The 16,169-nt window shown below is 35.1% G+C and overlaps 1 protein-coding gene across 1 annotated transcript in view; it reads right to left on the bottom strand.

The window, feature by feature from the left end:
- The window catches only part of LOC107604811 (E3 ubiquitin-protein ligase PRT1), a 10,434-nt gene continuing 4,700 nt past the window's right edge, over positions 10,436-16,169 (bottom strand). Inside the window, exons 6-7 of the mRNA XM_016306505.2 lie at positions 14,951-15,030; positions 10,436-11,260 (exon numbers count right to left, since the gene is read on the bottom strand). Coding sequence (XP_016161991.1) covers positions 10,928-11,260; positions 14,951-15,030 — 413 coding nt within the window. The 3' untranslated portion in view covers positions 10,436-10,927. The remainder of the gene's footprint in view (positions 11,261-14,950; positions 15,031-16,169) is intronic.

Here is a 16,169-nt window from a genome sequence, read left to right on the forward strand (position 1 = left end):
ATCACCCTCATACAGTTTATCAGAAGAAAGCACTATTTCTACAGTTTAGTAAAAATAACCAAGCGGAAAGGCGCAAACTTTTTCGAAATCAAGCAAAAAGCAAGCACCAACACCGAGCATACCAAACAAGAAATCATCAAAGACACCAGCCCCTTTTCCAGAATCAGATACATTATCATCAAAAGCACAAACGAGAAATAATATGTAGAAGCCCTAAGCACATTAAAGCAATAGGAAAGGCGAAAAAGATTCAGAGCACGCATTACGACTATAACCAGGCACAGTAGAAGCAGAAAGATCCAAACTTCCCTCAAAGCAAAATCGCAATTTAATCACGAAAAGCCAAAAGCAACGAAAAAGAAAGAAAATGCGAATGGAACTCACCTGGAGAAGAGAAAAGCTTCAAAGGAAAGAAGGAGAGGCAAGTTGTCCCGAGAATCGTCAAGCGACGCCGCCACGAAGGAAAAGAGGAAACGAGGGTGAAAAATAGAGAACGAGAAAAACGGAGGAAAATGGTGAAGAAGTTACGAAAGAGCAAAGAAGAGAAACCGTCTCTGAGCTTTCAAAAATCAAAATAAAGAGCCAAAGGAGAAACGGAGCAATTAATACTAATTAATTAGGGTATTAAACCCTCGCACGTTCCCCAGGACAAAGCGCTAATACAAAAGGGCGCGCTTTTAGAAGGAAAACGTTCTACATTAAAAAAAGCTTCTGCAAAGGAATCGACAAAATGCTTGAGTTCGGCTTCACTAAAGAAGGACCGAAGTCAAAGAACTCGACCTTAAACGGAAGACCGAGCTCAAGCAGGGGCACTGTTCATACCCAGGGTCGAGCTATCCAAACCGGGATGTTCAGTAGCGAAGCGATCGACTTGTTCAGGTCAAGCGGACCGACTTCTTTATGAAGAACTCGGCCAAAACGACAGCAAAGCCCAATAAAAGGGCCCAAATAGAGGAACACGACCCAGAATCCAAAGGCAATCCCAGCCTATAGAGATAAAGGCGGTTCCCTTGAAGATAAGCTGACTTCACTCAAGATAAGATAAGATAAGATAACTAACTTATCTTATCAGAAAGATCAGCCCACGCTACTATAAATATGCTGGAGCACCCAGGTATAACTCATACTCTGATTCTACATAAAAAACCTGCTTAATACCCGTGCTAACTTAGGCATCGGAGTCTCTTGCAGGTACCCCCCACCCTCCGGTGGCCAAGGATCAGCAAGGCAGTAAGTCCAACGAGTCGGACCCAACAACTCCGGCCGTCATCAGCCAGCCGGACACGTTATCTCCGACCAGTACAGAAGATCTCATCTGAGATCGACCTCCAATTTTAGGTAACCCTCGGAACAGTTGTGCATACCAAGTACATGTAAATTGCCTTCAAAGCATTCTAAAACTTTTGAATTGCATGTTTTGGCCACCATGTGATTTGATTTCATTATATATCATTAGGTAATTACTTCTATTCAATGCATTTTTTGTTAGGTGATGCTTGTTTATGATTGATCTTTATTTACATCGCCTAGTTCATGCATTGAGATTGTGGAATTGTGAAATTGGATCGTATGCTTACCTAGTGACATATTTTTTAGCTTTTTAAGCTTTGTGGACCATGCTTGCTATGTGATTGATTTTCAACTTCTACCTCTCTTTTTCTAAGTTGCATAGCACCCATGTCTCCCACTTTATGTCAATTAGGTTGCACACAAACTTCAAGGTGTGTCATTGTTTGATGTGCGCATTCCATATTTCATTTGTTTCATTGAATTCTCATGCACATCAACCAATGTCCATTCAATATCCATTTCACAATTGCTTGATTATTGCTTGAATGCTTTTATGCTTCTTTATTACTTGTTTGGCTATCTTAACCTACAAGTTTTTCTTTAAAGGATCTCAAGCACACTAGAATAGGTGAAGTGCATGCTTCTTTTGTGTAGTTGTGACGCACTATTTTCATCAATGTCACAACCTTATTAATTCACTTCATTTTAGTGATTATTACCTCATTCCAACAATTTATGCTCCCTTACTTTTTCATTTACTCGTCTTACTATCCTGTTTTCTATCTTTCAGGATGACCCACCATAAGCAAAAAGAGAAGCAGAAGAAAGAACATGCAGTAGCCGGTTGATCCACCAGCTGAAGGTGGCAATTCATGAAGTCGCCATACCCCCCTTTCTCATCTTTGAATGCACCGAGGACGGTGCAAACTTTTAAGTGTGGGGAGGTCGTCCGACCAATCGGCCAATCTTGGGTGAAAAGTTCTAATCCTAACACTTTCACATTTTAATTTTTCTGTTATTACTAGGTCTTTTAGAATTCTTAGTTGCATTGTCTTGATTTGCATATATATATAATAAGTTTAGTCAAAATAATAAAATTTTCCAAGGAATTTATCTATAGGGCATTCCAAAATTGATTTGAGTTAAAATATTTTTTTTTCATTGAAACATGCTTGAATTATATATTGTGGAACATGATTTTTGAGCTAGAACACACAACCTTGTAAGTTTTGAGCCTAATTGTGTGGTTACATCATATTAACCACTATTTTCATTCTTGTGTGTATTATTCTCTTTCTATGATTGTAATCTTTGATTTGTTTGATTCTTTATGTCCATTATTTTGTGTATGAATGCATTTATATGATTGAGGCCTTGATTCCATTTGAGCTCACTTACCCAAGTAGCCTACCTTGCATCAACCATTGTTAGCCAATTTTGGGCCTATTTTAATCCCCTTTTGTTCTTAATTTTAGCACATCACTACCCCTAACTGAAAAACAATAAATGTTTCTTATTTGGATCTTTAATTAGCTTAGACTAGTGAGAGTGTGTATTATTTAAGTGTGGGGAAGCTTGGGAACATTAGTTCAGGTAAAAGTGTATTTTGGGCTTTCATTGAAAATTTTAGAAATTGGGTACATACTCATGCATTAAATGTTGAACCATATGCATTAATCTCTTTTGTATATATTATGCTTTTGAAAAAAAACATAATAAGAGAAAAATAAAAAATAAAAAAAGAAAGAAAGAAAGAAGAAAGCAATAAAAAAGAGGCAAAATGTCCCAACGTAAAGTAATAATAATAATGCATATGGGATGTGAATTAAAAATGAAATGCATGATTGTGTGAAAAAATGAAGAATGGGTAGTTAGGTTTGTATTTGAATTGTATAGGTTGTTATATGTGTTAGGTGAGAGTTTAAGTTAATCAAAGATTCAAATTTTAAGCTCACTTAGCCATATGCATCCTCACCTTTACCCTAGCCCTATTACAACCCTCAAACGTCCTCATGATATTTGTATGCATGCATTGAATAATTGTTGATTGTTAGATGAAAAACAAATCTTAGAAAGCATGATTAAAGGAGAATTGAGTGAATCAACCCTATACACTTGAGCGATTAGAGCGTATACACATCCGGTGAGGGGTTCGATTGCTCAATTCTATGTTTTCACCTGTTATTATTCCTTATCTTGCAAGTTTATAATTCTTTTCAATAACTCAATTAAATTGTAGATTTGATTTGATTATGATTTCCTTAGCCCTTGTGTTCATATATGTATTCTTCGAAGTTAATTTATTTTGACCAAGTAGTTGCATTCATGTAGATAGGTTGCATTTAGATAGTGTGCATTGAATAAATATTAATACCCCTTTCTTGTCTTTCTTAGGTTTAGCATGAAGACATGCTATTGTTTAAGTGTGGGGAGATTGATAAACCACAATCTTATGGTTTATCTTGTATTGAATTTGGTGAATTTTATCAACTTTTCCTACATTTATTCAATGAAATAGCATAGTTTTGTGAATCTCTCCTAATTTGTGCTTAAGAGTGAAAACATGCTTTTTAAGCCCTTAATTTACTAATTTAATTCACTTTAATTCCATTCGATGTCTTGATATGTTTGTTGTGTGATTCTAGGTTTATAAAACAAGGATCAGATTGAAGAAGTGAAGAAAAAGCATGCAAAGTGGAGAATTCATGAAGAAATAAGGAGTTGGTGAATGCAAGGCCACGCGTATGCGTGACGGAGGAATTTGCCAGGCCATGCATATGCGTGACACTTGTCACGTGACCTCATTAAAGGAATACGCTGGGGGCGATTTCTAAGCTCATCCAAGCCCAAATCCAACTCAATTCTGAAGTATTTGAGGTCAAATTCAAGAAGGAACAGGAGAGAGCAATTAGGTTTAGTTTAGAACATGTTTTAGGTCATTTCTAGAGAGAAAAGCTCTCTCTTCTCTCTAGAATTTAGGGTAGATTAGTTAGATTTCTCTTAGATTTATGCTTTGATACTTGTCTTGATTTAGTTTTCCTTGCAATTTCTTGTTATTATATCTTTGCTCTCTTAGTTCTACTTGTTATTTCTTTTATTTGGTCATTTTTATATTTATAAACCATTGTTGATTTTAATTTTTATTAAATGCAATTTGATTTTTTTTTTTTATGTTTAATTGAGTTGTTATTATTATTTTCTTGCATTTGGTAGCTTTAGATTTTATTATTAGTGCAATTTAATATGCTTTTGTTTTCATGCACACCAAGTGTTTGATAAAATACTTGGGTTAGTTTTAGTGTAGTTTTTCACACTCTTGGCTTGGAATTGAGGATCTAGGTGACCTTGAGATATTGATGTCCATTCTTGATTGATAGATTAGGGTAGTTAGTTGATTTGGTTTTCACTAACGCTAGTCTTTCACTAAGCTAATTAGTGAGTTGGCTAGAATTTGTGGATTGAGATCAATTATGCCTATTTGACTTATCCTCGATGTTAGGGTTGACTAAATAGGATTAACTCTTCATAATCATCTATGTTTGTGGTCAATGGCTAGGATAGATAACCTTAACTCTCAATCCTTGCCAAGAGGTTTTTTAGCACTTGAATTTTCCTTTCTTTTGATTAATTGCCTTGAGTTTAATTGCTTTTGATATTTAGTTATTGTTTGTTTCTTTAATTCTTACTATTTACATTTCTCGCCTCTTGCTATCAAACCCCTTCCCTCATAGCCAATAATTGAGTACTCTATTGCAATTCCTAAGGAGAACGACCCGAGATTTAAAACTCTCGGTTTATATTAGTTTGTATTGTTACAATTCCTTATTTAAACTTTGATTAGAGTCAATTGTTGGTTTGGGACTATACTTGCAACGCCAATTCTATTTTGTGAAATTCCAAACCTACTTTTGGCCTTTGTCAAGTTTTTGGCTCCGTTGCTGGGAAATTGCATATGTGCGCTTGTTATAATTGCATATTCCGACTCCTCGTTTGGTTCTTGCTCTTTGCCTCTGATCAAAGATACTTTGTCCTCTCTTTGTATCTGCTTGTTAGGTGACCTCCTCTCCTTATTCAGCTATGGATAGGGGCCCTCTATGTCTACATATTCTCATTGTGCTTAGACCACAACTCTTGGAATGAAGGGGGCTCTATCGTGAAAACTGTGTCGAGAACGGCTTCGACTGCCACTTTTGCTATCTTCCCCTTGTCAAGAAGCAGCTCCTCTTTTTTTATTTGCAATCCAATTCCCAAAATCGACTCTAGGGACATAGAAATTATAATTCCTTGAGTAATTTGGTGCATTATTCTGCATCCATTTGTTGTTCGACACATTGTCAAGAGCCACTCTAGTCCAATTATTCATTCCTTGAGGATTTTGATTGACCATGACCACAATATGCATTTGTTTTTTAACAAGAGCACTTGTTAGGTATTGGCCCTTCCCACCACCCTGTTTTTATCAAGCTTGCCTTAGCTCTTCTTGATGAACGTGTATTACCTTACCACCATTATATTGCATCGAGGACATACAGCAACATTACCTTCTTCTTCCCTCTGCCTTAACAAAAAATCCAACAAGTCCTCACCTGCCTTTGGATAAATAGGCCTTCTACCTCAGACATGTCTAGTTCGAACTGTTCATCCTTCCCAATAGGCTCGACATTAGCCATGTTGATCGAGAAAATCATCTCTTATGTTTCAAGAAAGTTTGACGTGACATGGAAAGGATCAGAATGCACTTTCAGCTCAGGTTTGTCTGCAAAATTTAATCGAGTATCCTCAATAGCCTTTTGTTTTAAATCCCTGAAACATATACAATTATTAGTATAATGACCAGGATCTTGATAAGATTTACAAAACTTCTTATTCCTAATTTCAGAAATAGATGGCATTCTTTTTTCTTCCGGAAGCGTAAGTTGTTTATCTTTTAAAAGCATGTCAAAGATTTGTTCAGCTTTTGTTAAATCGAACGAATAACTACTTTCTCCTAACAAAGGGGTTTTGTCTTTTGCTGGATTAAGAGATCGACACACATAAGAAAGTCCATTTTTTAATTCTGTAGTAAAAGTAGACTCATTATTCGACTCCGCTTCATTCATACAATCAACATAAGTCACTTTTTTATTGAAGAAAGTCTTTCTTTTGCTCGACTCATGTTATTCTTTTTCTTTGTTTAATTTTTTAACTTTTTGGACCTTATCAGCCAACTGAGCCAAGTCAAGGAACTGCTGGTTTACTTCTTACGAATATTGAAATCGAGACCATTGATTTCCATCCTAACTACTTCAGGTTCAGGAATAAGAGTGAAATATTTGTTCCTGATATTCTTGAATCGTATCAAGTAGTCATCGGTTAATTCTACTTTTTTCCTTTTTGCTGTAAATAAATCAGATAAAGTTACTTTTGATTCTCCCCTAAAAAACTGATTATAAAAACTTCTTTCTAAATGAATCCAACTATGGATATCGAGTTAGGTTGTAAATTTGAAAACCAGGTAAACGCACTTTTTGTGAGGGAAGATGGGAAATATCTCCTTTTCAGATATTCATTACCAGCTAATTCTCCAATTTCGACCGTATAACGAGTTACATGCTCGACAGTCGATTCTCTACTTTCACCTGCAAATTTAGTGAGGTGCTTTGGAATTAACTCCTCTGGGAAGTTCGATTTGTAGAATATAGTCAGAAAAAGGAAAATAAAATAGGGCTGATTTGTTACTCTTGTATTAAATCCTACTCTATTCAAAATTTGCTTTACAGCTTGGGTTATATTTTGACCATAAGTTTAAGCAGTATTGTTTGCTCTCGCCCATTCAATACCCTATTTGGATCATCTCCTCTGTTCAAAATTATTGGGGGATTATTTGCATGAATCTCGCCTATCAGAGGTACAAATGGTCGATTGATTGCCCTTGCAATATCATCGACCCGTCGAGCTACTTGCTCTATTCTTTATTTTCTATCATTGGATCTAAAATTGTAGTTATCTGGTGGGTAAGCATATTAACTATGTCGTAATGGCTATCTTCAATTTGTTGCCTGAACACAACTAAAGATTCGATTGTGTTAGGAGACATTGTTCTGACCGAAATCTGTCTCGACATTTCTGAAAATATAGATTCACGTCCCACATTTGTTGGCAACCTGGTAAGGGTTGTCCCTGTACCTTGTGTCAAAGAGACATTTGACAACATTACAGTGGGTTGTAAAGGCATAGGTACTAAGCGTAAATATGGATGATTTTTTATCAAGTGTTGGAAAGGTATTATAATTTACCATATTAAGATCGTAACTACTTGGTATACCCACTGGAGGGTATCCTGGAGGAGGTCCAGGGTTGTATAGAGGATTATTTCTTGTTGTATTTGCACCTCCTATGCTCCCAACATTAGAATTTTCCAAAGTTGGAGAATAGTTTAGTGGCAACCCATACGGAGGCCATGTAGTAGCTGTAGTCGATGGGATTCCTTCTATTATTAGAGGATGCATCCGTCGACTTGTAGTTTCTATTGATGGGGCAGCTTCTGCCTTTGGACTGCTTATATGTTCTCCAATATTCTTAGCATCATTGTTTGATGTATCAGTAGTGGAAGTCTTATCGAACATTATTAACTTATCACTATGTAATCGCATGCAAGATTTGACACGTTTACTCAATTTCGGGATCCCACTGAACGTGCTAATTTATTTCGCTTGATTTTTGTCAATCTCAACACAGGTTTCGACTCAAGTTTGTATCAAAGATCACAATTCAGGAAATAGATATGACTCCTTTAAAGAGGAGGCTCGACCTGGGGTTTTACTGAGCGTGTCGAAGATACAAGAATTACTTATGAAGTAACTATAGAAAGAAATAAATTAATAATCAAAATACTCAGTGATGGGAACAAACAACGTAACTATAACACGGATAACAAAAGGGATCAATGAAAATGTGAATAAGAAATTTAAATCAATAAGAAAGAAAACTAAAAGAAATAAATGGACTAAAGAAAAAGAAAGAAATAAATAAATTCAAATTTGACTTCAAACACTCATATGCACTTGCACTCCATAGTCTTTTTAGACGTAAGTGTGACTTGAAACTTTTCAGAATTTCAGTGAAATTTTAAAGTGTTTTCAATTGAAATTCCTTTAATTCTCCTTGACTTCTCTATTTATAGACAACAATGCTGGATGACTGAGTTCTTTTCTCTTTTCCACGATTTAGCTTCAATTTTTCTCGAGTTCATCTTGTCTACAACCTTGCCTTGACCACTAAGGACCTTAATTTTCAAGTAATAGCCTCACGTTTTTTATTTACCACAAGCCAAATAATTTTCTCACGTGTCGTTAACGAAATTCGATCTGAGCCATTTTCGACTCATATCATGCATGGTGTAATTGACATTTTAATTATCATGGTGGATTCATACAAAGCATCAATTTTTTGCACTAACAACATTAAATTATAATGTTATCCTTTCAAGCATGTTTAATTTTTTTGATACTTTTTTTTTAATATGTTTTTTATATAGTATTTTTTTAATACTATTAGTACTCTTTTTTAGTACGTTATAAGTAAGATAAGCTAAAAGCATCAACAAAAAAAAAATAATTGAAAAAAAACTCATATAAATAGAAATAATAAGAACTTCATAAATAAAACAAGAACATGTATAAAGGGTTGGTAAAAGAAAATAATTTTTTCTAGTGAATAGATGAACGCTAATAAATGAACGCAAAATCTAAAATTTTTTACTTCATGTGAACGGAGTTAGAGTACCGAATCACATTTGCTTTCACAAGATAAAAAAAATAACCAAATAAAAAATTGAAGCGTTCAAAAAATTTGGATGTATTTTTCACATTTCAAACGTCAAACCAGACATACCCTTATAAGTCATAGATGTCTTCTTTGAATTTTTTTTTTCTAAAATAAAATAAATAAAATTTTAAATCCTAAACAAATTAATTAAACTTTATTTACTCACCTACGTATTTTTTTTAGTTGCATGCAAAATCAGAATACTTTTAGATGATCAATCCTGCTAAATAACTAATTAAGATACCAGTCAAGTACAGTCAACTATTAATTGGGTTGCAAGAAAATCCAAAAAATACTGAAAACATGTAATTCACTCCAAAATGTCAATTTTACTACCACAATAAAAAATAAAAACCATCTGAAACCCTCCTTTTGCAAAAGCCTCCTTTTGCAATGCTTCCCTCCGCCATGCATGTGTTTCCTTCCGTCATGTGTGTGCTTCCCTCCACCGCTTCCCTTCGCCGGGTCGTTGCCCCTCTTTTATGCGCCTCTCTTCGACGTGGTCAACCTCCCCGTCGTGCTCGTCTTCCTTCACACAACCATCGGCGACAGAACCTTGAGCACATTGCGAAGGAATACGATGTCATTTCTTTATTGGTTTTGGATGTTATCTTGTTTATGGTTTTGGATATTTTTTTTAGAATTTTTAGATATTACTAATTGTTATGTTTTGATTTTTTATGTTTCTTGATTTAAAAAAAATAGAAACATAAAAAATATAATAAAAAACATCTAAAATTATTGTAAAAAAATATTAAAAATTAAAAAAAAACATCCAAAATGTAACCAAAAAAATCTAAAATCATTGTATAAGAATTTTCAAAAGTGATCCGAAAAAGAGACAGAAAAAGAAAAGAGAAGAGAGGTGAAAGAAATAGAAAAGTGCACGTATTTTTAGTGTAAAACTAATTTTTTTAAATTTTAAAATCAGAATTTTTTAAAAAATTAGTTTCTTGGCTGCATATAAAATTAGTTTTCTAGACTTTCTCTTAGATGATTTACATGCAAATTGGGGTAATCCTCTCCGATTTTGTACACAAATCCGGGTATCCCTCCCCTATTTAGATGCATATGAATTTTATTTTCCCTTCTTTCGCTCGTGTTGCGGTTCTTCTTTCAACATTAGGGGCAGAGAGAAAAAGAAGCAATATAGGTGCAATCATTACAAGAGTAGACTCATTCACTTACCCATCATCCAACACATCCCATTTTTTGTCAATAGGTGTAGCAATTTTAATATTTTATAGAGAAGCTAATGCTTCAAGGTCTTTCGTTTTTTTGGGTATTCCATCTAGTTCAAAGAATTTTTTTTTTTAATTTATAAAAAAAAATTGCCGTATTCACTTATTAAAATATGAAGCATAAATATATCACCCGAGGGTACACAAACATTGTTCAGTGTTAAATAATATTCTGGCATGAATCCACTATCTCAATACAATCACTCCTATGCATACCTCGAATGATAATACTAACAACTCTCCCATAAACTACATAAGATTACGTTGTAGAATATTTCTGTACATTCTCATACATATCAGCCAGAATCTTGGAATACCTATGTTACCTAACCAATATGGCCAATATTATAGGCAGCAAAATGCTTACCATCCATCAAGGCCTGAGAGAAAGCAAATTGCCTACATTTAGGGTCAGTGAAGTGCAGACACAATTGGCACAAGCTGGAGACGAATTCGACGAGGCCAAGCGGATTTAAGAACAGGCATGAAGTGTTGGAACCAGATGGATTAGCAAGGAGTTGTAATTAGTGACCTCACCATAACCACCAACAGAATAGCACACAATTCCGTCGATTTTTCTTTCCTTCTTCTCAGAGGGGCTCTCTGTGTTCGTTCTGGTTATCTTCATCAAATTCGTCGGGCAGACTGGATCTTTGGATATATGTTCGGAAATCTTCATCAACTTCGTTGGGTGAACTGGGATCTTCGGATACATGTCCTGAAATTTCCAGAGACTCGTGTGCATACCACCCCCCAACTGATCTAAAACCTTGTACAGACTCAAACCTGTGCTCAGGTGTGTGCTGCTGATTGAATCGGCCTGGAAGCTTTGAATGCGTTTTATGGCAATCACCGCAAAGATCAAAACCAATTTCTTCCTTACAGTCAATGCATTTGTATCTCTCCCCAATTATCGGATACATCTGTAACGACAATCCACAATCATTACAGTGACACATCAGAAAACTACTAAAAGGAAATCATTAAAACATGAAGAAATACATCACATTCAGCGAAAAGAGGAATCTCAGAAAGATCATATCTTGACATTGATGGATAATACATAAAGTTAACTTGTGCTCCTGCTTATTCTATAATGCAAAGAGGAACCCAAGGTTTTTAGTTGAAAATGGAAAAACAATTGGATGATTATATTGTCTATTTTATATCTTGTTACACAGGATTCATGATAACATGAACTATTATATAATATACCCTCACAGTTTTTACAACCCTGATGATGATTATATCACATCAATGTTGTGAACTATGCATGGATTAAAAAAGAGTTGTCTAATTTATTTTTATTATAATTTTGGCAGAAAAAAGACTCTAGAAAACTAGACCCAAAACCAACCACATCAGTCAATAGATTAGAAATAGCCCAAAAATAAAAAGCGATCAGGCAAAGAGAAGGCAGCAAAAAGGGCAAAAAAAAAAAAAACAATTAGAAAGAAATAAAAAAAGGGGCATTATGCCCTGTGCCACTCAATCGAGAACGAATGGTATAAATAGAGGGGCTATCATGGTCATGCCAGACACGAGTCTGCCATGGTGCCACCACCTTTGCTAGCAGTGTGCAAGACAAAGGGGACATAGGTGGTGGCTATCAATGTGAGGCATTTTGAGCAAGAACGACACATTGGTGCTCTACAGCAATAATGCCTAGCTGCAGCTGTAGGTTTTGAGATGATGTGGTGGTAGAAGTGGTGGTGGCAAGGAAAGTGACACGCTTGTGTGTGATGGTGTATGGTGATCATGATCAAAGGTGCATGTTAAATGGAGGCTGTGATAGGGGTGCTTGTGGGCAACATTAATGTGAGTGATGACAGTATCGCTGATTTGCATTAACTATGTACGTGATGGGGTTTATGCTTATGAAAATGAAGTGCTCAGCGTAAACTAATAATATGGAGCAATGTTATAGATAGATGAAGACACCAATATCCACACACTCAAGAACATGAGATCCACTAGAATTTTTATCCTATCATTCTTTTCTCTCTTAACTCCGCCTATGTTACACCTGCCGTACATAGTTGGTCCCAAACCCGGATAAAAAAGAAAGGTTGTGTTAGGCTTTCGACAACCAACATAAAAATTTAGTCGAATCTTCATGACATGGATCAAAGACGTTATTGCACTACAAGTAACAAAATGGGTCGGCATAAAGGCTAGAGAGTTGGATACCTCAGGGTTCAAACTTCGGTATACAGGAAAGGTGAAAAACAGGAATGGAGTAGGTATTATCGTGGATAAGCAGTGGAAGAAGCATGTAGTGGATGTCAATAGGGTGGGTGATCGGATCATCTCTATCAAACTTATGATGGAAGGAGGTACTTTTCATGTGATTAACGCCTATGCATCGCAAGTGAGTTCGGACAAGCAACACAAAATAAGGTTTTGGGAGAATCTAGAGAGTTTAGTCTAAGACATACTTTCGAGAGAGAAGATTTTTTTAAGAGATTTAAACGGGCATATTGGAAGAGAAGTGACTGGGTATGGAAGTATTCACGGAGGCCATGGTTTCGAGGTGGTTAATACCGAAGATAAAACTATTTTGGACTTCTCCTCAACCTGACATTCTCATCACAAATACATGTTTTAAAAAGAGAGGCAAACATCTTATAACCTATAGAAGTGGCATGACAAACTCTTAATTCGACTTTTTCTTTTTGAGGAGCATCGACCAGAAATTTTGCATTAATTGTAAAATTATTCCTGGAGAGAGTTTAACAACACATAAGATGCTCGTCATGGATTATCGAGTTGAGCAAAAGTTAAAGAAAAGATATCATACGAAAAATCCAAGGACGAGGTGGTGGCGAATGAAAGGTGAGGAACAAAAAAGCTTTCTAAAACGGATAAGAGAAGAGACAAAGTGGGAAAGAGATGGAAGGAGATGGCAGAAGTAATTAGAAGAACAGCAAAAGAAAGTTTTGGTGAATCTAGAGGGATAGGACCAAGAGACAAGGAGTCATGGTGGTGGAATGCGAGTGTACAAGAAAAGATAAAGGCAAAAAACGAGTGCTTTAAATAGTGGTATTTGTCCCATAATGCAGATAACTAAAAAAAATATAAGACGGCTAAGAAAGAGACAAAAATGACTATAAGTGAAGTAAGAACAAAAATATATGATGGTCTCTACCAATTTTTAGACACCAAGCAAGGAAAAAAAAAGTATATATAGAATCGTAAAGAGTCATAAAAGAAGAACAAGAGACTTGGATCAGGTTAAATGTATAAATAATAAAAACGGAAAAATTTCGGCTCAAGATGAGAAGATCAATGAAAGGCAAATTTTGGGTGCATCATTAGGATAATGGAGAGATTGAACAGAATGTAAATCATAGGATCCAAACATTTTGGTCAAAATAACGAAGTGCGTCCGATTTTATATGTGACAAAAAAGTGCCTTTAAAACTTAAAGGCAAATTCTATCGCACTACTATCACAACGGCTATATTTTATGGTACAAAGTGTTGGGCGACCAAAGGAGAACACGAACATAAGTTAAGTATGACAAAGATAAAGATGTTGACATGAATGAGTAGTCATATGCGTTTGGATAAAATAAGAAGCGAAAATACAAGAAAGAGTTGAAATAACACCTATTATGAAAATGATAGTGGTTTGGACATGTGAGAAGAAGACCAACAGAGCACCCAGTTAACAGGGTGGATGAGATGGAAGATAAACAAGGGGTGAAAGACAAAGGAAGCCCTAGAAAGACCATCCATGAAGTGATCAAACGAAATCTACATGTAAATGGCCTCTGTTGACATGATATATGATAGAGTTCAATGACGTCGTTTGATCCATGTAGCTGACCGCACCTAATGGGACAAAGTTTTGTTGTTGTTGTATTCTTTTCTCTCTTCTATCTACAAGACTGCATTTGGAAGGGAGATTGGGATTGAGACTGGGAGACAGAGACAGAGAGACTAAAACTAAATTAAGTATTTATATTGTGTTTGGTGTAAAATATATTAGACTGAGTTATATCTCAATATTATGTTTAGTTTAAGATAAATATAGAAATTAAAGGGTAAAAAATTTGAAAAGTTAAATAAAGGTATTTTTGAGAAAAATTATTATTAAAGTTTCAGTTTCCGTCTTCAAAAATTCTAATCTCTTGTGTCCCCATTTTATAGAGGTACTGAAAAAACTGAAATTGTATCCTGAAATTGAAATTTTAGTTCCAGACTCTAACTACCGAACATAATACCGAGTCTCAATCCCCCAGTCTCAGTATCAGTCTCTGAAAACAAATGCTACCTAAGTTATACACTAAACATGGGTTCAAATATCTTTTTCTAATATCTGGATGATTCGGTGTGCATGCATCAGCTTATGTTATAGCTTTAGTCTGTGTGTGCCTTTGAATAGATGATACCGTGTGACTGATCCAAAGATTGAGAAAATCTAAGACCTTTTGAAAAGGTGGTTATGGAGTTCAAACTAAAAAGCTGTTACAAACATACCTACTAAATTTATAAAAATATGAGCTAGTTTCAAAGATAGAAAGGGGCGGAGTTGGAAAAGAGCATGTTAATAATAGAGCAAAACAAAACCTAAAACAAAATGTAAGATATTAGGAGATTTCATTTTACCCCACAAAAATCACATCCAACTCCTATGTGAATTCTTGATGGAAGACCAGACAATTCTGCTTCACCATTTCCTGATGAACCTGAAAGCAGACAATACATAGTAACGCTGTCACAAATATATCAAATAAATACCAAGATACATCATGAGTTAACCACTGTTCTAAAATATGATCTATTTCCTTTCATTTCCAAGAAATTCTCATACACGTAATTTTCTGTCCAAAAAACTACTAAAGTTGTTAAATGTGTGTGAGTCTGAAAGATGGACAATGAACAATATTACACTACTATTTATTGAAATTTAAATGATAATTAGAAGAATAGGATAAATGATCATTTAACTCTACATTATTTGGTCATTGAAGATCAAGTTTTATAAGCTATTTAGCTCAAAAGTTTAAACTACTAAGCAAAGGCACACAAATGGTTTTGTCTCAGTGAGTATATTATCTTACACCTGCGCAATATTATCTAACAAATGGTTTTGTTTATTTTTGGTTGAAATGCGTGGTAAATATGGTAGACTACATAGGGAAATATTGCTCTTTGCAGCTTGCTGAAGTGTGATTAATTAAACAGATTAAAATTAGTATTTCAACTTGTACCTAAAAGACAACAAAAATTTATTGGTAGGCTTTTCCACCAAAGACTTACTACTTTTAATTAAATCTCACATAATGTCATCTAAGAATTTCGTAAGTTGAATAGAAATCAATAATCGAAGCTTTGTTGAGCTCCTTATAGCAACAAAATTAAGAAAAATTGCATCTTCTTCTTATTATCACTTAAACAGTGAGTGTTGCTCTGAGAAATAACTGATTTTGATCTTTAAAAAAATCATCAAACCTTAAGCCCCCTCTGAATGGAGACAAATTAAAGACAAGAAAGATAAGCGTAAGTTATTAAACAAGAAAGGAGATAAGTCTAACTTAGCGTCTAGGCAAACCTTAGGGAAAATCTGATAGAAAAAAGGCCTCATGATGACCCTTTGATTAGCTAGTATTAGAAAGGAATAAGGAGTTAGGAAGCTATGCATTGGTATCAAAGGAATTGCGAGAAGGGTTTCACAAATACCCTCATGAATTGTAGTTTATTGTTCTTGTGCTAGGCTCCTTGATCCAGAGCACTCTAGTAATGCACAGATGTTGTGTCTCCCACTCTCCCTTCAGTTCTTCAATATCTATATCACCTGTTTTACTCCCAACCAAGTCACTACAGT

The sequence above is a fragment of the Arachis ipaensis genome, chromosome B06 (assembly GCF_000816755.2).
Source record: "Arachis ipaensis cultivar K30076 chromosome B06, Araip1.1, whole genome shotgun sequence".
Taxonomy (NCBI): domain Eukaryota; kingdom Viridiplantae; phylum Streptophyta; class Magnoliopsida; order Fabales; family Fabaceae; genus Arachis; species Arachis ipaensis.